The 19,444-nt window shown below is 56.2% G+C and overlaps 3 protein-coding genes across 4 annotated transcripts in view; 1 reads left to right on the forward strand and 2 right to left on the reverse strand.

The window, feature by feature from the left end:
• Positions 1 to 373: 373 nt before the first annotated feature.
• RSAD1 (radical S-adenosyl methionine domain containing 1) lies at positions 374 to 7,838 on the reverse strand. The gene is given in 11 exon segments (XM_030296577.1): positions 374 to 1,706; positions 1,894 to 1,997; positions 2,372 to 2,426; positions 2,644 to 2,791; positions 3,200 to 3,263; positions 3,459 to 3,824; positions 6,755 to 6,798; positions 6,801 to 6,958; positions 7,072 to 7,205; positions 7,618 to 7,632; positions 7,634 to 7,838. Coding segments are annotated over 11 exon segments (1,326 nt in total). The 5' UTR covers positions 7,754 to 7,838; the 3' UTR covers positions 374 to 1,588.
• A 2,879-nt stretch (positions 7,839 to 10,717) lies between these two features.
• ACSF2 (acyl-CoA synthetase family member 2) overlaps positions 10,718 to 19,444 on the reverse strand; it is a 34,919-nt gene continuing 26,192 nt past the window's right edge. Inside the window, exons 11-15 of one of the 2 annotated variants that reach the window (XM_030296994.1) lie at positions 13,301 to 13,409; positions 12,298 to 12,449; positions 11,146 to 11,285; positions 10,937 to 11,048; positions 10,718 to 10,781 (exon numbers count right to left, since the gene is read on the reverse strand). In XM_030296994.1, the coding sequence (XP_030152854.1) occupies positions 11,036 to 11,048; positions 11,146 to 11,285; positions 12,298 to 12,449; positions 13,301 to 13,409 (414 nt within the window). In that variant the 3' untranslated portion in view covers positions 10,718 to 10,781; positions 10,937 to 11,035. Of the gene's footprint in view, positions 10,782 to 10,936; positions 11,049 to 11,145; positions 11,286 to 12,297; positions 12,450 to 13,300; positions 13,410 to 17,477; positions 17,537 to 19,444 lie in introns of those variants that run through there. The other variant, XM_030296995.1, reaches the window with a different exon arrangement.
• Positions 15,619 to 18,808, forward strand: CHAD (chondroadherin). Its single transcript, XM_032591115.1, is given in 5 exon segments — positions 15,619 to 16,033; positions 16,036 to 16,077; positions 16,080 to 16,390; positions 18,231 to 18,394; positions 18,667 to 18,808. Coding segments are annotated over 5 exon segments (1,074 nt in total).

The raw sequence follows: 19,444 nt of genomic DNA on the forward strand, positions 1-19,444 counted from the left end.
TCACGCTACTGATAAACTATTAACTTCCAAGGTGGGGGGAAATATACTATGGACAGATTGGACATCTGCCACTTTAATCAAGTGGTCAAAATTAGTATTATCGATAGGGGCCTGACCTGGCATTATGTACCTTGAGCTACACAATATCTGTATGTATTCTTGCCAAAAATATTTCACCTAAACCCAATCATTAGCAAAGAGATACACTCAGAATGTGGGACATTCTACAAGACAAGCGGCTTTGATTCTGAAAAACCCAGTGTCATAAAAATAAGCAAAAAGGAAGGGGGCTTTAAAAAAAAAAAAAGGAGAAGAAGAACGAGGAGACATAACAGCGAAAGGAAAGCATAAAACTTTATTGGAGTCTGTGTTCTCGACACCCGCCCCCCCCCCCCCCCCCGGCTTCCAAAGAGAGTTACAACGTTTTGGAGACATTCGGGAACATTTGAAAATGGACCACACAGTATTGCACGAACATACACTTTCTTAGGTTGGTGATATTGCTGTGGCTATATTGGACAATGTTCTTTTTCTTAGGAGATACAAGCTAAAATGTTTGATGTCTACACCCTTCTTTCAAATGGTGCAGCAAAGAAAAAGAAAGAAAGAAAGAGCTAGCTAGCTATTCAAAGGTAAAGTAAATGTGGCCAAAATGTAGCAATCGCAAACTCTACAGGGTGAGCACAAAGTCTGGAAACATGGCTATTTTATTTTTTTACAGGTTGAAGATGTCCTTGATGACATTATGAATCCTTCCTCTTTCCAGACTGTACAAGGCACCCTGCAACGAAGGCTATGTAGTTTACATTGAACTATCCTTTTAACTTTCCTGTAGGTTTGAAATCTTTTAAAATGGAATGTACAGTGGGGGAAGGAATCTCGGCTCTAGACTAAGCCTCGAGCCCCCAAATCAGGATTCTACTCTCCAGGGAAGGAACCTAGAAAAAGGAGCTGACGAAGGTCAAGGCGGGCTCCCTCCCTGGGCTTGTTGGGCTGTTTAAATAAAACCAGGCAATCGTTTGTGCAGGTAAAAGGCCAGGGGAAAATTACCAGGCTCTGGGTCTTTCCTGAATTCTTTTCCCCTCCCCTTTCCCTGCTTAGCTCCCTGCGACCTTCACTCTCGTGAGAGAAGGGGAGGGGAGGGGAGCCGGGGACGCAGGAGGGTCTGTGTGGCCCTGGGACCCCAGACATAACCCAGTTGCCAAAAGAGAAAGGGTAAGGCTTGCTCTGATCTTTCCCACTGTCCTCAGAGTCCAGCAGGTGTCTGTACTGGATGTGGGCACGGGTCCAGCCGCACAGGTCGGGCCCTCTAAGTCCTGCCCTATGTTGGAGGGGCCAGGATTTCCTTTGAAGCCCACTAATGAGAGGCACTTGCAGAAACCATTACTCCTTCTCTGGCAGCGGAGGGCAAACTCAATGCCAGTTTGCAAACCAGCAATGTCCTCTCATGCGCCTCATGGTAGCCATACCCCCTGGGGATACCAAGGAAGGGCACCGACTGGAGCTGGGACGGCACCTGCCAGTGGAGAGCGTCAGTCCGGCCCCCAGAGCCCACCTGGCACTGTCCTGGGATCACAGAAACATCTGGTCATCCCCCTTGCCCAGGGGAGGGGGCGCTCTGCAGCCAGGCCTCTTGGAGTCGGGGCAGGAGGGTCAGCAACAGAGAGTCTAGTACAGCCAGACCCTCCCAGGAACACCGAAGACCCCTGGAAAACCAAGAAGCCTGGATGTGACTGCCTCAGTTTACCAACTTCAATCTTCACCATCCACCGGTACGAACCCCTCAGCCCCCACAGGCCCCTCCTCATGGGTCTTTTGCGTTTTTCCTGGGGCTGTGGATCTGTAGTCAGGGCTCCCGGGGACTCCTGACATGCCCCCCCCCCCCCAACACACCTGTGATCCAGCAGCAACAGGCCCTGTACCAGCAAGGCCTTCACCTCCTGGCTTGATCCAAACACGTCCCATAGGCTCAGCTGGGATGCAAACCGCTGCCAGTGCTGGGAAACCGGAAGGGTGAGAGGGGCAGGGACCGCAGGGTGGGTGGCTGGCTAGTCTGGGCACACGTCTGGGGGTGTGGTGAAGGGCAAGGGAGGGTCCCGTCCGCACAGGGGTCTCTGCAACGGACTCACGCACACCTAGAGCTGGGGTGGGGGTGGGGGTGCCTGCGGCCCTCGTCCAGGGTTCTCACCACTGCCCCACACTGCCCACCACTTCTGCCCATCAGGGCTCGGCTGGGCCAAGGCCAACCTCCAGCTGCCAGCCCCAGAGGAACAGATGTGCGTATGTGTGTCTATGTGTGAGCACAGACGAGACAGTGATTCCGAAAGACCCAGGAGAAGGAAGTGATGTGCCACAGCCCCCCAACCCTTACCTGGTGAGTGATCCCCACGTCTGTACGTAGCCCCATGGCCAAAACTTCCTCTAGCCTGGGAGAAAAACCATCAAGGTGTCTTGGAGAGGAGACCTGGCCGCACCCCCATTCTTCAAACCCTATGCTGGGATGTGTGTACGGGGGCTCGTGAGGCCATGCAGGACGGGGAGGGAGGGGGCAAGGCAAGGCAGGAAATTAAGTTGTGCCGGTAGGGATGGCTCTGGGGGTGCAGGCAAAGCCGGGGTGACAGCCCTGTGCTCTCAGATGCTCACAGCTCCAGCTCGCCCAAGGGAACGCGCTTCCGGGTGCCGTGGCCAAACAGCGTCACCTCTTTCATCCAGTTGTCAGGCTCCAGGGTCTGGATCCGAGCCTCCCGGGTGTGGCCCCCGGCCCCCTGGGGCACAAATCGCCCGTGGGCCCCTGACGACATCAGCAACCTTTAGTAGCAGCTTAATGCTGTGTGTGCTCGCCAGATGTTAAATCGGTGGCTCTCAAAATGCGGTCCCTGGACAATTAGCCTCTAATATGCTGGGAACGTAAATTCTTGGGCCCTACTCCAACCCACCCTGCCCCACCAAACTCTGGATGCGGGGCTCAGCAATCCGAGTTTTAATTGTGATACACACTAACAAGTGAGCACTACAGTGCCACAGCCACGATTTCAAGCATCTTGAAATACATATTCATTAGCTCTACAAAGTATTATTTTTTGCTGCACTTCACGTATAAAGAAACAGAGGCTTTGAGAGGTTAATAAGTGGCCCGAGATCACACAGCCGTGACATTCTGCTCCTGAGTCATCCCTTCTATGGTTCTCGGGGGACTCACCGGGCCCAACGCCAAGGTACTGACCGCACTGCCAGTAAGTCCAATTGTGGGTACTAAGCGCCCCCTGTGGGGAAGGAGGGAATAGCCCGCTCAGCGAGAAGAAGGTGGGCCCGCATCTGCTCAGGTAAGGGGCACCTGGCTAGAATGTCCCCTGTCTCAGGCCTCCGGAGCACCCGGCAGCAACCTCCCACCCCCACAATTCTCCACTCCCGGCTTAGGCTGCCCATCCCCCAACTTCAGCCAGCAGCCCAAGACTTACATTGCGGGCGAAGTTGGAGACCTCATACTGGCGGAAGCCTGCCTCCCGGAGCACCGTCCGTCCCTCCTGATACATCTCAGCAGCCACCTCGGGGTCAGGGGCGGGAAGGGTGCCCCGCTGCACCTGGGTGAAGAGTGCGGTGCCCCGCTCCAGGGTCAGCTGGTAGAGGGAGATGTGGTCGTCACAGTAGCCCAGCAGTTCCTGCAGCTGCCGGAGCCACGGCCCCGACTTTTGTGCCGGAAGCCCCAACATCAGGTCCACAGATACACGTCCGGGAAAGAGACGTCGGGCCTCTGCCAGTGTCTGAAGCGCATCGCTGGCCGTGTGTGTCCGCCCCAGCAGCTGGAGCTCCTTGTCATCTAGGGACTGAGGAGAGAGGGCCAGGTATAACACGGAGGCCAGCTCAGAGGCAGACGGGAACAGGTGACCGACCTTACTGTGGACAGATACACAGGACACAGCAGGGAGCCGCAAGCCAAGGGTACCACGGGCTCCGCCTCACTATGGTTCGCTATGTGCAAAGCATTTTTAAGTACTATCTAATGCATCCTTCTAATCCTCCAACATTAGCTCCATTCTACAGATAAGAAAACGGAGGTTCAGATGTGTTACATAACTTGCTCAAGGCCATACAATGGCAAAGTCAGACCTGGAATTTAGGACTGTCTGACTCCAAAGGCAAGAGTGTTTTTGTTTATTTATCTATTTATATTATTTTAAAAGTTTTTTTTATAAATGTATTTTATTTTGAAAGAGAGAGATCGAGAGGGTGGGCGGGGGAGGAGCAGAGAGAGAGGCAGAGGGAGAATCCTAAGCGGGCTCCGTGCTGTCAGCGCAGAGCCCCGTGTGGGGTTCAATCTCACGAAGCCAACGTGAGATCATGACCTGAGCCGAAATCAAGAGTTGGGACGCTTAACCGACGGAGCCGCCCAGGTGCCCCCGAGAGTACTTTTAAATTTTACTTTTATTTTATTTTTTAATTTTTTTTTAACGTTTATTTATTTTTGAGACAGAGAGAGAGACAGAGCATGAACAGGGGAGGGGCAGAGAGAGAGGGAGACACAGAATCTGAAACAGGCTCCAGGCTCCGAGCTGTCAGCACAGAGCCCGACGCGGGGCTCGAACTCACGGACTGCGAGATCGTGACCTGAGCCGAAGTCGGACGCTTAACCGACCAAGCCACCCAGGCGCCCCTTAAATTTTACTTTTAAAGATACTTCAAACTTACAGACCGTTTGAAAGCCAAGTACAATAAACACCTTCATTTAGATTCACCGAAAAACATTTCACCACATCTGCTTTGTCTCTAAATATACGTGTATGTGATTACAATGCTGAGCCACTTGACGGTAAGTTATAGACCAGCACAGACCAAAAGAATTTTCTGGGATGACAGAAGTGTTCTCTGTGTGCACTGTCCAATGCTGTAGACACTAACCACATGTGGCTACTTAATTTCAAGTTAGTTACATTTAAATAATCACATTCCAAGTGTTTACTGACATGTGGTCAGTGGCTACTGTATTATTGGTCACTGCAGATATAGAACGTTTTAGGAGAATATGGTAGCCGCTGACCACATGCTAGAGGGCACTCGCGATGTGGTTGCTTAAATGTAATTAACTTAAACGTTATCCCTCAGTATCCCTAAATACTTAAGTGTGCATTTCCTAAGAACAAGGACATTCTCTTACATAACCACAATCCAATTACAGAGTTCAGGAAATGTAACATTGACACAATGCCATTATCTAATACACAGTCAGAGTCAAACTTGTCCCCATAATATCTATTGGAGTAATTTCCTCTCCCCAGCCAAATCCAGGATCCAACTGGGTCACACATTACATTCAGCCCTCGTTGTCTCTTTCGTTTCTCAGGCTAGATACACCGCCTTTGTCTTTCAGGCCATGACGTTTTTGATGGATACCGGCTGGTTGTTTTTAAAATGTCTCTTAATAAATTCTAGAGACCTGTCGTACAACACTGTGCATATAGTTACCAACACGGATCTGTCCACTAAAAAATATGTTAAGAGGGTAAACGGATCTCAGGTTATCTGTTCTTACCACACACACATTGTTTTTTAAGTTTATTTAGTTATTTCAGTAATCTCTACACTCAAGGTGGGGCCTGAACTCACAACCCCGAGACCAAGAGTTGCACGCTCCACCGACTGAGGCAGCCAGGCACCCCCCAAAAGTCTTTAAAAAAGTTTTTTTTAATGTTTATTCATTTTTGAAAGACAGAGAGAGAGAGAGCGCACAAGCAGGGGTGGGGCAGCGAGAGAAGGGGACACAGAATCTGAAGCAGGCTCCAGGCTCCGAGCTGTCAGCACAGAGCCCAGACACGGGACTCCAAGTCACAAACCGTGAGATCATGACCTGAGCCGAAGTCAGACGCTCAACTGACTGAGCCACCCAGGCGGCCCCCCCCCCCACAACCAAAAGTCTTTTAATTTAGATTTTCGTGATGGTTCCTCACAAGTAGATTTAAGATATACATCTGGGGCCAGAATATCTCAGAAATGATGTATCTCTTTTGGTATATCCCATTGGGACAAAGCCCCAACCCCAAACTGTATGGTTAAGTGGCAGATGTATTAGAAGGATGGACAATACTGGATATGGAAGTACCAGGAGTCAACCGGAAAAGAATATGTTTCTCCCCTACCTAAAAACCTTCAACAAGTCCCTTATCACCACCAGGTAAAACCCCAAACTCCCTTGTGTGATGCTCAAGGCTTTGGGGCCCTATCTTGCAGCCTTGCCTCCAGCCTCTCCAATGGCAAGTGACTCACAGCTCTCCAGAACATACTAGGCTCTCCCATTCCTGTGTCTTTTCCTCTCACACCCTCTCTCCTGTGGAACTCCTCCTCCTCAAAGATCACCTCCTCCAGGAAGGTTTCCAGGATTTCATCAGACTGAGACACCCTTCAGGCTGTACTCTGAAAGCTTTTTGCTGAGACTCCCTTTACTGGCAGCCTTTACCATGGTGCAGTGATCTGATGACCCTTCTGCCTCCTCCTAGGTCTCCAATCATGTAACAAAAAATTTTTCTGAGCGTCTGCTATGTGCCACGCACTATGGTGGGTGCTTGGAATACTGTGATTAAAAAAAAAAAAAAAAAAAAAAGGTAGGCATGATCCCTGCCTCATGGAGCTTGTGGTCTAGCACAGCAGCAGACATGCCTCCTGGGCCCTGGCACCCAGAGGAGCCCAGTTAATGAATGTGACCAGAGGAGGGACCGCACGGAGGGTCTGGGTGCCCTGGGATGCGGTGGGTAAGATGGGTTACCTGGAGACCAATGGACAACCTGTTGATCCCTGCTGCCCCAAAGCTGCCAGCCTAGAGCCTGGGGCCGAAGTGGGGTTGGCCTCCAATGTGACTTCGGAGTCTGCAGGCAGGTGGGCTGCCCGGTCCACCGCCTCCAGGACAGCAGCCACAGTGTTGGGACTGGCCAGGCTGGGGGTGCCCCCACCAAAGAACACAGAGTCCACCCTGGGGAGAGAAGATGGAGGAGCTGAGACTTGGGGGGAGCCCTCCGGGACGTCTGCACCGGTCCTAGCCGCTCGCCCAATTTCCAAGACCCCGCCTACAGCCCCAGCACCCACCGCCGCACGCCGCTGAGCCCCAGCAGCGTCTGCGCCTCAGTCACCAGACAGCTCCGCATGGCAGCCTCCTCCACGCCGCGGGGGACGTACTTGTTGAAATTGCAGTAGCTGCAGCGCTTCTCGCAGTACGGCCACTGGGGGCAGGGGTGGAAGGGCCGGGCGAGGTGTGACCCCAGCGGCTCCAGCCACTTGCAGGGTTCCGTCGCACGCATCCCCACCCCAAGGTCGTCAACAGCGGCTCAGCCATCTAAGCCACACAACTCCCCAAGGAAGGTGGGATGGGGAATATTATGCCCCCTTCGTTAGGAGGGAAGGAAACTGGGGCTCAGCGGGAAATCACTCGGTCAGGTCACCGAACTGGTTAGCGCACCAAGAGACTTCAGTCTCCGGACCGGGACATTTCCTTGCCATGGTACCGCGTCCCGTCCCAACCTCGCCTGGGGGCGGGGAGGGACGGCAGGTGGCTTCACGGCGTGACCAAGCCGCCACGTGGACCCAGCCCCGCCGCCGCCGCGCCCCGCGAGCCCCGCCCCCGCCCCCACTCACGTGCAGCTAAAGCGCCCGCGCGCGAGGCTCGGGGACTCAGGATTCGGGGTCCCTTGGCGCCCTCCGCGTGGCGGCGCCTCTGGGCCATTTTGGTCGCCGCCGCCCAGCCGCGGGCCCGGGCCCCGGGAGCGACCATGGCGCCCGCTACGGCGGGGAGCGGCCTGGTGCGCGGAGAGATCGGCAGACACGCTCCCGGGACGCACGGGAGTGCGCAGAGCCGCGCCAGCCGGGTCGCCCGGGCCGCCCCGGCAGGAGGAAGAGGGACTGCGTGACCGCGCGCCGCGTCCCCGGACGGGCTGGGAGGGCCCCGGGCCTCGCCTCTGCGGCGCCACCTGCTGGGCCCGGACGCGCTCACCGCGCCCGCCCGTCTGTCCTTTCCCGGAGAGGGTTGTGGGCTGAGCCGCCTCGCCTGCCTTTTGGCCCCCTGTCCGAGGGCGAGTTCCCCGCCCCATGCAGGAGCTCTTGGTCCGTTCAGTCCTTCACATTGTATGTGCCTGACTCAAAGCTGGGGACTGGGGACATCTAGATACATAAGATCAGGTCGCAGTACAGGTGTGACAGGAGAGAGACAAACCAACAAGAGACAGCAGGCAATAGATACTAACTCAAACCTGCTGGATATCAGGGCAGTGTCCTCTGTGCTGTGTGGCTGGTCTGTTTCAGGGACCGTGGAGTCAGTGGGAAAGGAGAGGGCACCTTGGGCTGGATGTTGAAGGAGCAGAGATTCCCAAGGACAATTAGCTTGGCCAGCAGAGTAAGCTGTCATCTCCTGGGTCAGGCCGGCCTGGGCACCTGCTGGGAGGAAAGTCACAGACGGTGTCCTTGGGAGGGACGGGGTGCAGGTGAAGGGCTGGGAAAGCAGGCATCTGAAGAACTCTTTGATAAAGTGGAAAGATCACGGGCTTTGGAGCCAAATATCTGGGTTCTAATTCCAGCTGTGTGGCCTTGGGTAAGACTCTGAACTTCTCCGAGTTTGTTTCACCGTTTGTGAAATGGGGCAAGTGCCTATTTGGGAGGGTTGGTGGGAAAATTCCAAGAGAAAATACATATGAAAGCACCTAGCCTAGGGCTGGGCACCCAGAGCACGCTAAACTTCAGTTGTTTTCTAAAAAGTAAAGAGGACGCCTCTGCTGCAGGGAGGTAGGTATTCAAAACAGCAGGAGAAGTTTCCGCCTCTGTGAACTGGAAAGTGATGTGCCTTTTGGAACACAGCTGTTTTATTTCTTGGGTCAAGCTACAGTGGCTTGAACTGGCCCAGCCCCTCAAGGAAGCCCCAGCTTCATCTTTTTTTTTTTGAAATCAAAATTGGGTTGGTTTTGGGGGGGGGCGGGGAACACAGGATGTGGGATTGATCCTAAAGGGTATGGAGTTTCTTTTTAAGGTGATGAAATGTTTAAACTGACTTTGGAAAACTCATGTAGCATTTGTGTGTCAACTATATACTTCAATTTAAAAAAAATCGACTTCAGGGATGACCGCACGTATCTGTGAATATACTGTAAACCATCGATAGGATACTTTAAGTGGGTGAATGGATGGTATGTGAAATTATATACTAGTAAATCTGTTATCGTTTTATTTTTTTAAGTATTTTATTTATTTCAAGGGAGAGAAAGCACATGCATGCAAAGTGGTGAAGGGCAGAGAGAGGGGAAGGAGGAGAGAATCCCAAGCAGGCTCTGTACCACCAGTGCAACCTGATATGGGCTCAAACTCATGAACCGCAAGATCATGACCTGAGCGGAAGTCGGATGTGTAACTGACTGAGCCACCCAGGCGCCCCAAGCTGTTACTGTTTAAAAAAAAAAAAATTTAGGGGCGCCTGGGTGGCGCAGTCGGTTAAGTGTCCGACTTCAGCCAGGTCACGATCTCGCGGTCCGCGAGTTTGAGCCCCGCGTCGGGCTCTGGGCTGATGGCTCAGAGCCTGGAGCCTGTTTCCGATTCCTGTGTCTCCCTCTCTCTCTGCCCCTCCCCCGTTCATGCTCTGTCTCTCTCTGTCCCAAAAATAAATTAAAAAAAAAAAAAAAAATTTAACATTTATTTTTTGAGGGACAGAGACAGAGCATGAGTGGGAGAGGGGCAGAGAGAGAGAGAGAGGCAGTCACAGATTCTGAAGCAGGCTCCTGGCTCCACGGTGTCAGCACAGAACCCGACGTAGGGCTCGAACTCACGAACCTCGAGTTCGTGACCTGAGCCAAAGCCGGATGCTTAACCGACTGAGCCACCCAGGCGCCCCAAGCTGTTATTGTTTTAAAAGGATACTTCTTGGGGCGCCTGGGTGGCGCAGTCGGTTAAAGCGTCCGACTTCAGCCAGGTCACGATCTCGCGGTCCGTGAGTTCGAGCCCCGCGTCGGGCTCTGGGCTGATGGCTCAGAGCCTGGAGCCTGTTTCCGATTCTGTGTCTCCCTCTCTGCTCTGCCCCTCCCCCGTTCATGCTCTGTCTCTCTCTGTCCCAAAAATAAATAATAATAAATAAATAAATAATAAATAAATAAATAATAAAAAGGATACTTCTTGCTGACTAATCTGACAACAAAGTGAAAAAGCAATGATCTGGGTTCATGTCTCACAAGGGATCAAAGTGAGGATTAAATGAAATAGATAATGCACACCAAAGTCGGCACCTTCGTGACAAGGAACCGGAGGGTCTGAAAGTGTCCCTCCCTTCTCCATCCCATAGCAGCTGTCAAGAGAGCACACCAGCAAGAGACCAACCAAAGAAACAGAAGCTCTTTATGCCAAATCACAAGACAGACAGGGGAATGTGGGAAGAGGGCATCGAGGGCCTGGGAGATCCCCCCCCCCCCGCCCTTATTCACAGGTTTAGATGTTGTTCCATCTGCTGTCGAAGTTTGAATTTCTGGATCTAGAGGAAAAAGAACAGAGTGAGAGCCAGGCTCAGGGCCTCTGCCAACCATGGTTCCCAGCTGGCTTGGTTTGCCTGGACTGAGGTGTTTCTTAGGGTAAAGTGGGGAAGAGTTTGTGGCAAGCCAGACTCTTTTGCCCATCACGGAGGGAGGCATAGGTCGAGCCACCTGGGCCTTCTGTACCTAGGACCCCAGGCCACCCTGCCCCTCTCTGGTCTCCTTTACTCACCTTCCTGAGACAGTGAGGGGGTAGTTTGTGACAAACACGACGTATCGGGGAATCTTGAAGTGGGAGATCTGCAGACCATAGGGAGAGGAGATAAAGCGTGAGGATGGGGGGGGGGCAGGAAAGGGGGGGAGGAGGAGGGGGCAGTGGGCTGCCTGGCTGGCTGGCAGGGAGAGGGGGTTGAAGCACAAAGCAACATCAGCGTGGGGCGGGCTGAGGTTCCCACCTTTCCTTTGCAGAAAGCCTTGATCTCCTCCGCTGTAGTCCTTCTCCCCCTTTTCAGGGCGAATGCAGGCACAGATTTCCTCCCCCATCCGGTCGTCCTTCACCCCCACCACCTTGCAGCGCCAGAGACAGATGTCAGACATTGCCATGCCCATCCCTGTTTCCTGCTCCTGGGGGCTCACCTGGGCTCGCCTGGGCGGGGTGCCTCACCTGCACTTACTGCACCTGCGGTGTGTGTGAAAGAAGTCTTCAAGCTCGGCGGGGTAGATGTTCTCACCGCCCGGATGATCATATCCTTGGAGCGGCCCACGATCTTGCAGAAGCCCTGATTGTCCATCACGGCGATGTCTCTGTGAGGAAAGCCCAGGGATGACCTCTCACCTCTGCCTCTTCTGACTGGCTTAGCCATCAAACATTTATTGAGCACCTATTGTGTGCCTCACACTGCCCTAGACTCTGGGGGATATGGCAAAAATAAGACGTTCTGGATATATGCTTTTCGTGGCTAAGCTTTTTTTTTCTTTTCCTTCTTCTTTTTTTTTTTTTTATCATTCGGGATCAGTTTAAACACGTCCACCTTAAAGAGGTTTTCTCTGACCCCCCAATCTAAGAGAAGCTCCTGTCCCCACCACTGCTGCTTTCTTCCTCTGACCCTGTTTTACTGGCTTCCTGGCGTTTATCATGTCTGAACTGATCTCTTTCGTATCTGTCTTCCTCCCAAGACGTGTGGAAAGTCAGGCAGGACCCCTGTTCATCTTGCCTTCCCTTGGCCAACCAACCATTGTCCAGAACAGTGCTGGCACATCGGAGGTGCACGATAAGAATTGGTTCACTCGAGGGGCGCCCGGGGCTCAGTTGGGTCCGATTTCAGCTCAGGTCATGATCTCGCGGTTCAGGAGTTTAAGCCCCACTTCGGGCTCTCCGCTGTCAGCGTGGAGCCCGCTCCGGATCCCCTGTTCCCTTCTCTCTCTGCCCCTCCCAAGCTTGTGCTCTCTCTCTCTCTCTCCCCCTCTCAAAAATAAATAAACGCTAAAAGAAGAAGAAGAAAAAAAGCGTTGAGAAAAAATTGTTTTTCTCAATTGACAGTTGAGTCTTGGCTCAGGTTTTACAGACACCCGTATAGCGCCCTGTCCTAGGCGCTCTCACCCATGCTGTGTTTGATCTTTTTGGGTGCTCTGTGCAGGGAGCACGATCATCCTCATCTGACACATTTTGGAAATGAAGTCTCCAAGATGTGAAGGAGCCCTCTTGACAAACAAGTTCTCTTGTGTTAGTTTGATGTTTCCAGCTAAGACTCAGGCCCTACCCCCACCCCCCCACCCCACCCCCCAGCCTCTCCTTGGCCCCCAGCTGCCTCCTCACCCTGTGTGATACCACTTGTCCTGTCCAATCGCTTCTTCGGTCTTCTGGGGCTCGCCCCAGTAGCCCAGCATGACGCAGTACCCTCGGATGCACAGCTCCCCGGACGTGTTCAGCTCGGCCAGCGTCCCCGTCTTCATGTCCACAATCTGGGCCTGGGACCAGGCAACTTCAGGCTGGGGCCTCCTGCCCTCTCGCCTCAGGATGGGGGGGGGGGGGCGCCTCGGGATGGGGGAGGGGGGAGCTTCGCCTTTCCAGCCCCTGGCTCTGCCCAAGCCCAATCAGTGAGAGCTGCTCTGGGTCAGCCTTCAGGTGCAAGGGGCCCTCAAAGGGACAGGCTGCCTGGGAAACTAAGTGTTTATGCCAGCCAAAAGACGGGCTCTGTAGAAGGCAGGGCGGGGGGTATGGGAGGAGAAAAAAACTGTGTAGGAAAAATCTCTGTGCTCTGGCTCCTCTTTGAGGCCATCCTGTGCTGCCCCTGAAACAGACAGTGGGCTTGGCAAAACACACCTCAGACAGGAAGGGGAGGCTGCGGGAGTTCAGCTGGCGGCTGCTCAAGGCCACTGTTCCAGCTCTTTCCTCTCAGGCCTTAGCCTCAGGCTCAGAAAAAGCCCTAGGCCAGACCTGGGGAGGACCTTGCTGCTGGGGGCTCGGGGTGCTCTTGGCACCTTGAGTGAGCTGTGTGGCTGTCTGATAGAAGAAATGGGGGTGCCCGGGTGGCTCAGTCAGTTAAGCGTCGACTTCAGCTCAGGTCATGATCTCACAGCTCGTGCGTTCGAGCCCCGTGTTCAGGCTCTGTGCTGACAGCTCAGAGCCCGGAGCCTGCTTCGGATTCTGTGTCTCCCTCCTTCTCTGCCCCTCCCTGCTCACGCTCTGTCTCCCTCTCTCAAAAATAAAGATGAAAAAAAATTTAAGAAAAGAAAGAAAGAAAGCAATAAATGTCCCCAAGGAATGCACCAGTGGAGTGATAGGAGGTGGGGTCCAAAGGTCTCCGTCTGGGGCTAACCTCTGTGTGAGGCATAATTCTGCCCACACTTTCTGCCTTCTGTTCCACAGTGTCCTCGGCGAAGTTCATGAAGGGTCACGGGACTGTTCTCTGTTGTTCCGTAAGCCACCTAGAGGGTTGGGGAAGGCGTTTTGGAGGGAGCACTGGAGATGCAGTGTGAAGGGTGAGCTACCCTGGGGGAATGTGAAGGAACCCAGGAGAAAGTGGAGGGCAGTGGGGTGATGGGAAAAGAGGCACCCCGGCAGAGGGGACTTGCTCAACTAGCAGGGGCCCCAGGTCTGAAATAAAATTGAGATCAAGGAACATTCTTTTCTAGCCAGGGCTCTCTGTTTCTTGCTTCCTGGAGCAGCTATGTGCCTGAGCCCATGGTTCCCTGCGTTCCCGACGCCCCAGCCTTCTCTCCTTCCTCCCCAGGCTGTCTCAGCACCCTCTCCCTGATTTCAGGCCGCAACATCCCCTCTCCCTCCCTTCCAAACTGAAGGCCCCATGAACTTGATGAGAAAGCCAGCCTGCATTGGCCCAGCTGGAAACTGCACAGACACAACCCACCCACCCGCCTGAAACCCCGAGATCAATGCCTGGCCTTGTGGTGGGTGACCCCGAAGCTTTGGAGAGTTTCCTGTAAATGTATTTCCATCACAATTAAAATATAGCCAGAGCACGGTTTAAAAGCCAGTCACACACCACACACACACACACCCCCCCCACTCCCACCCACACTTCCAGTGGTTGGAACATCCTGAGCAACAGAAAACCAGAAAGCCAACCTTGGAGGAACCTAAATACCATCAGGGAATGTTCTGAGCCAACTATGACCCCCGTCTAAGGCAACGGGTGAAAGGGGCTTAGGAGAGGGGCTAGGTACCCTGTAATCTAGACTCCTGATCAACACAGACAACAGACCTTTGTCCATCCTCCACCCCCCCCAACCCCCTCCCCACTTCCTCTGTGGTAGCTGGCACACCGCTGGGGCCCCTCCCCTCCCCTCCCCCTCTCAAACCCAGACAACAGCCTCTACCAGGCAGCCCAGGGCTCCTACCCTGCCTACCTACCCTCCCCTTTCCGCAGGAATCCGGACACCATGGCTTGGCAAATGGACACACAGAGACCTGGTCAGCTGGGGGACGGCTGGCCCACAGGACCTAAGCTGTCCAGAGCTGATCGCTGGTAGCCAGGACCTGACTCCCCTCCCCCCCCCCCACCTCGCCATAGTCCTGGGCCACTGCCCAGGTGTGGCCTCTGGCCAAGTACACCTGGCGCCACTCTGGCCGCCACCCTGAGAGACCCCTCAGGGGCATGTCCTGACCGCTGGCGGTGGGGGATGAGGAGATGGAGATATTTTAGGGAAAATGAAGGGAGGGGGTCGGGGAGAGATGGTGTGACTGTGCTGGTTCAGTTGTCCCCGCTCCGCGTCTGTGGTCTTCAGGTGTGTTCTGCGAGTTCTACGGGTCACCACCCCCCCCCTCCCGCCCCCCACTACCCGCCCCTGTTCCCACATTTCTGGTTAGCCTTCAGCAGTGGAAAAACGGGATGGGAGTGCAGGGGACAGAAACTCAAGCCCGGGCTGGGCGAGAGGGGCCAGAGACCACACCCAGGGTGGGGGAAGGAGCGCCCTTCGCCTTGGGGTTGGCCGGCCGGAAGGGGGAGCCCGACGCCAGCGCTGGCATCGCACGCTCGGACCGGCGGCCGCACAAGAGTGCTATTAAAGCGCCGCCGGCCGGCCGACCGCGGCGAGACTCGGCGTCCGGCTTGTCCGGCCCCGCTTCCTCCCTCCCCGGGGCCAGGGCCTCCGCGCCGAGCTGTGTAATTGGTGGGGGGTGGGGGCGGCTTTTCAGGATGCAAACTTGAGCAAACAAATACGTTCGGGAACGCCTCCGCTCTAGGGTGTGAACTGTGGCTCTGGATGCACTCGTATCCCCCAACACCCCCCCCCAAAGGATGGGGAAAGGAGATGCGGGGCGGGGCGGGGGGGGGTGGCGGGAAGGGTCGGGAGGAAGCAGGATCTGAGAGAGCAGGGAGAAGGGGCCAGGGGCGAGGAGGAGGCTCTGGGTCAACGGTCCCAGCCCCCCCCCCCCCCCCCGCACGGTCGCCAGCTGGGGGCAGGGCCCCGCCCCTCCCGTCGAGGGCGGGGCGCATCCCTGGGCGGGAGGGAGTTAAGCCCGGTGGCCTGGATGCTCCACGTAGAAGCTGGCTCCGGCTGCAGGCTGCGGTCAGGGCCACCGTATAAATAGGGCGGGAGACCGGAGTGCCCAGGACTTGCCGCTGCCCGCGCCCCGCCGCCGCTGCCCCCCGGCCCCCCGGCCCCCCCGCGTCCGGCCATGGCCCGTCCGTTGCTCTTGCTCAGCCTCGGCCTCCTGGCCGGCCTGCTGCCGGCGCTGGCCGCCTGCCCCCAGAACTGCCACTGCCACGGAGACCTGCAGCACGTCATCTGTGACAAGGTGGGGCTGCAGAAGATCCCCAAGGTGTCAGAGAAGACCAAACTGCTCAACCTACAACGCAACAACTTCCCGGTGCTGGCCGCCAACTCGTTCCGGGCCATGCCCAACCTCGTGTCGCTGCACCTGCAGCACTGCCAGATCCGCGAGGTGGCCGCTGGCGCCTTCCGAGGCCTCAAGCAGCTCATCTACCTGTACCTGTCCCACAACGACATCCGTGTGCTGCGCGCCGGCGCCTTCGACGACCTGACGGAGCTCACCTACCTCTACCTGGACCACAACAAGGTGACCGAGCTGCCCGGGGGCTGCTCTCCCCGCTGGTCAACCTCTTCATTCTGCAGCTCACAACAACAAGATCCGCGAGCTGCGCGCTGGCGCCTTCCAGGGCGCCAAGGACCTGCGCTGGCTCTACCTGTCGGAAAATGCGCTCACTTCGCTGCAGCCCGGCGCTCTGGACGACGTGGAGAACCTCGCCAAGTTCTACCTGGACAGGAACCAGCTGTCCGGCTACCCTTCAGCCGCCCTCAGCAAGCTGCGGGTGGTGGAGGAGCTGAAGCTGTCCCACAACCCCCTGAAAAGCATTCCCGACAATGCCTTCCAGTCTTTCGGCAGATACCTGGAGACCCTCTGGCTGGACAACACCAACCTGGAGAAGGTGAGCTGCCAGCTGCGGAGCTCTGCCCGGGCTCCTTTTCTGCCTCGAGGCCCAGGGATCCAGGGCCACAGCCGGGCACCGTCCCTTCTCCCCTAAAATTGCTTCTGTCTCTCTGGCTGTCTCCAAGGTGAGGAGCTTTGCCACCTCCGTCCCTCATCTTGTCACATCCTCACCCCTGTCCCTAGTCTCAGCCACCGCCCTCCTAGGATTCCTACTTACGGACAGAGTTGGGGCTGCCCTGGCCCCTCGGTTGGCCCCTGGGAGGCACATCCAGTGCTCCCCAACCCCCTGCTGTGGGCAGGAGCCACCTCTTCCTGTCGGGCCCTTCCATCCCTCCTCTGCTGTTTTTTTCCTGTCTCCAGCAGGCCTACCACCCCATAAAGGAAGGTTTGTTTATTGAGAAGGTTTCCAGAGGAGCTGGGCAAATCAGGCCCACAAAGAGACCCTGTTCTTGGTGGGGGGGGGGGGGCAGGGGGGGGGCATGTGTGCAAAAGTGGGGGGGGGGGGGGGGGGGGGTGAAGGGAAAGCAAGTAGCTGAGGAAGAAGACCTCCTCCATGCCCCCCAGAGGCCCTGGCGAATGTTCCCCTCCCCACCCCGCCCCCCTCCAGTTCACCACACACACTCCGCTGCGTTCTCAGGTTCATTTCAACGGAGGGGGCCCAGGAACTAGGGGTTTCCCCAGGTCGCAGGGATGGCCCCATGCGCTCTGCCAAGGGACAAAGGCAAGAGCCCCATGATACTGTCAGCCTTTGGCACAGGACTCCGGGTGTCTCCATACAGGGAAGACTGGCTGGGCCGCACTGTCCCCCAGACCACTGACTGCCCTTTGCCCACCGCAGTCACCAGACCCGTCTCCTGGCTGCATCCTTGCTCAGCCCGTCCTCCCCTGTGATACCCAGGTGGGGTTGCCTTGGGTGGTGGTGGAATCTCTCCGTGGGACTGGAAAATCACTCTGGTACAGGGGCTTCGGCCAGGAGGTTTGGGCGAGGACCAAGGCAAGGTGTAGAAGACCGTCATCAGAACAGTCTGGTTACCAGGGAACTTCGCACCCCTCCCTGAGCCACAGAGATGAGGGCAGAATCATACCTGGATGGCAGCCAACTTTGTCTGGGTGGATGCGGCCCGCCCTTCTTCAGCCCCGGCCCCTGCAGACATGAAGTCGGATTTCCCTGTGGGCCACCGGTGCCAGAGTGGCCTTTTAGTGGGTCGCAGAGCAGGGCAGTAGGGGCTGATCTGGGGCGGGGGGGGGGGGGGGGGGGGGCGGTGCGGCCAGGCAGGACTGTGATGCCTGGGCCAAGATGCGGGCACCAATAGAATGTTTCCTCTGGAGCCGTCCAGCCTGGCCAAAGGCTCCACCAAGGAGGCTCCACAAATAGCATCTGGCAAGCAGTGAGGGAGCAGTGAGGACAGAGCTGGGGGAAGTCCCAGGACCCTGGGGCTGCGGGGAGCCTGGGCCCACTGCCCATCCCACCAAACACTGACCAGCTTCACCGTGTGCCAACGCAGGCCGCTGGAGCCAAACTCTGGCTGCCTCCCCAGGCCCAGTGTTTGTGCAGGGAGTGTGATGCCAGGGGAAGAGGAGCTGGGTGTGGTCCTGCAGCTACTGTTTACTCTCTAGTGTGACCCTGGGCAAGAGACTTGCCCCCCCCCCCACAGCACGCCCAAACCCGCCCCCCCATCTGCATTTTGGAAATAACACCACCTATCTCAATCGGTGGCTGTATGGCTTAGGTCATCTGAGACAATTTAGCCTCAGGAGCCACCATCGTGGGACCTTAGAGCTGGGAGAGGATGGACACCGGGGCTGGGGTCCTCACTCACGTCCACCTCACTCCCCAGTTCTCGGACGGTGCTTTCCTGGGTGTGACCACGCTGAAACACATCCACCTGGAGAACAACCGCCTGAACCAGCTGCCCTCCAACTTCCCCTTTGACAGCCTAGAGACCCTCACCCTCACCAACAACCCCTGGAAGTGCACCTGCCAGCTCCGGGGTCTTCGGAGGTGAGAACACCCCCATGCTACCCGCTGTGACCTGCCCTCATGGGATGGAGTGGAGGCACACTGGCCCTGCAGTACGACGTCTGGGGCACATGTCCTAGATCTGCTGCCTAACAGGTGTGGGCCCTAGGAGTTTGTAAAATGAAGATGACAGTTCCAGGCTATCCTAGAGATAAGTTGATCTTGGCCCCCTGGCTCATTGTCCCCTCCCCCCGCCCCCCCCCCCCGCCCCCTGCCTTCTCTCCCCCAATCCCAGCGATTCTCTGTCTCTCTAGGTGGCTCGAAGCCAAGGCTTCCCGCCCTGATGCCACTTGTGCCTCACCCGCCAAGTTCAAAGGCCAGCATATCCGTGACACCGATGCCTTCCGCGGCTGCAAGTTCCCCACTAAGAGGTCCAAGAAAGCCGGCCGCCATTGAACAGGTGGGGCACGGGTGGGCAGCTCCCCTATTCCCCTCTCTGGAGATTCTAGCAAGTGAGGAGGGGGTCCCAGGATTACTCTGTGCCCACAGAGGGGCATGCATACTCTCCATTTGTGCAGGGAGGGGAGGGGAGGACTGGGGCTCCCCTCTAAGGGGGAAAATGATGCTGCCTGGGACTCCCACCATTCTCTGCAAGCCTTGTCAAGGCTATCGGGCTTCTGACGCTGAACCTTGCCTCACTGCAGGTCCTGACTCAGCCGGTCCTGGTGACCGGCCTCTGCCTCCAGCTGGAGAAACTACTGACCTTCCCATCTCTGACCCCCACCTCTCCCCACAGCCTCTGCTGATGCACAGAGCTGTTCACACCTAGACACGTCCTGGCAGGGGGACTCGGGCACTCCAGCACGAACCCAGCTCCCCCTGACGGTGAGAGCTCCATCACGCCTGGCCCCACCGCCACGGCTCCTCTCAGAGAAGCTATTGCCAAGACCCCAAGTCCTTCAGAACCAGAACCCGAATCCTCCTTCCCTTTGCTCCCCTGGCCTTGCCCTTTGGAAACGAATACCACATCTTTGCCCTTCTCCTTTCGTCCAGAAAGGGTCTTGAGCCCATACCCCAACTCCGCCAGCCCCC

This window comes from Lynx canadensis, chromosome E1 (genome assembly GCF_007474595.2).
Source record: "Lynx canadensis isolate LIC74 chromosome E1, mLynCan4.pri.v2, whole genome shotgun sequence".
Lineage (NCBI taxonomy): Eukaryota > Metazoa > Chordata > Mammalia > Carnivora > Felidae > Lynx > Lynx canadensis.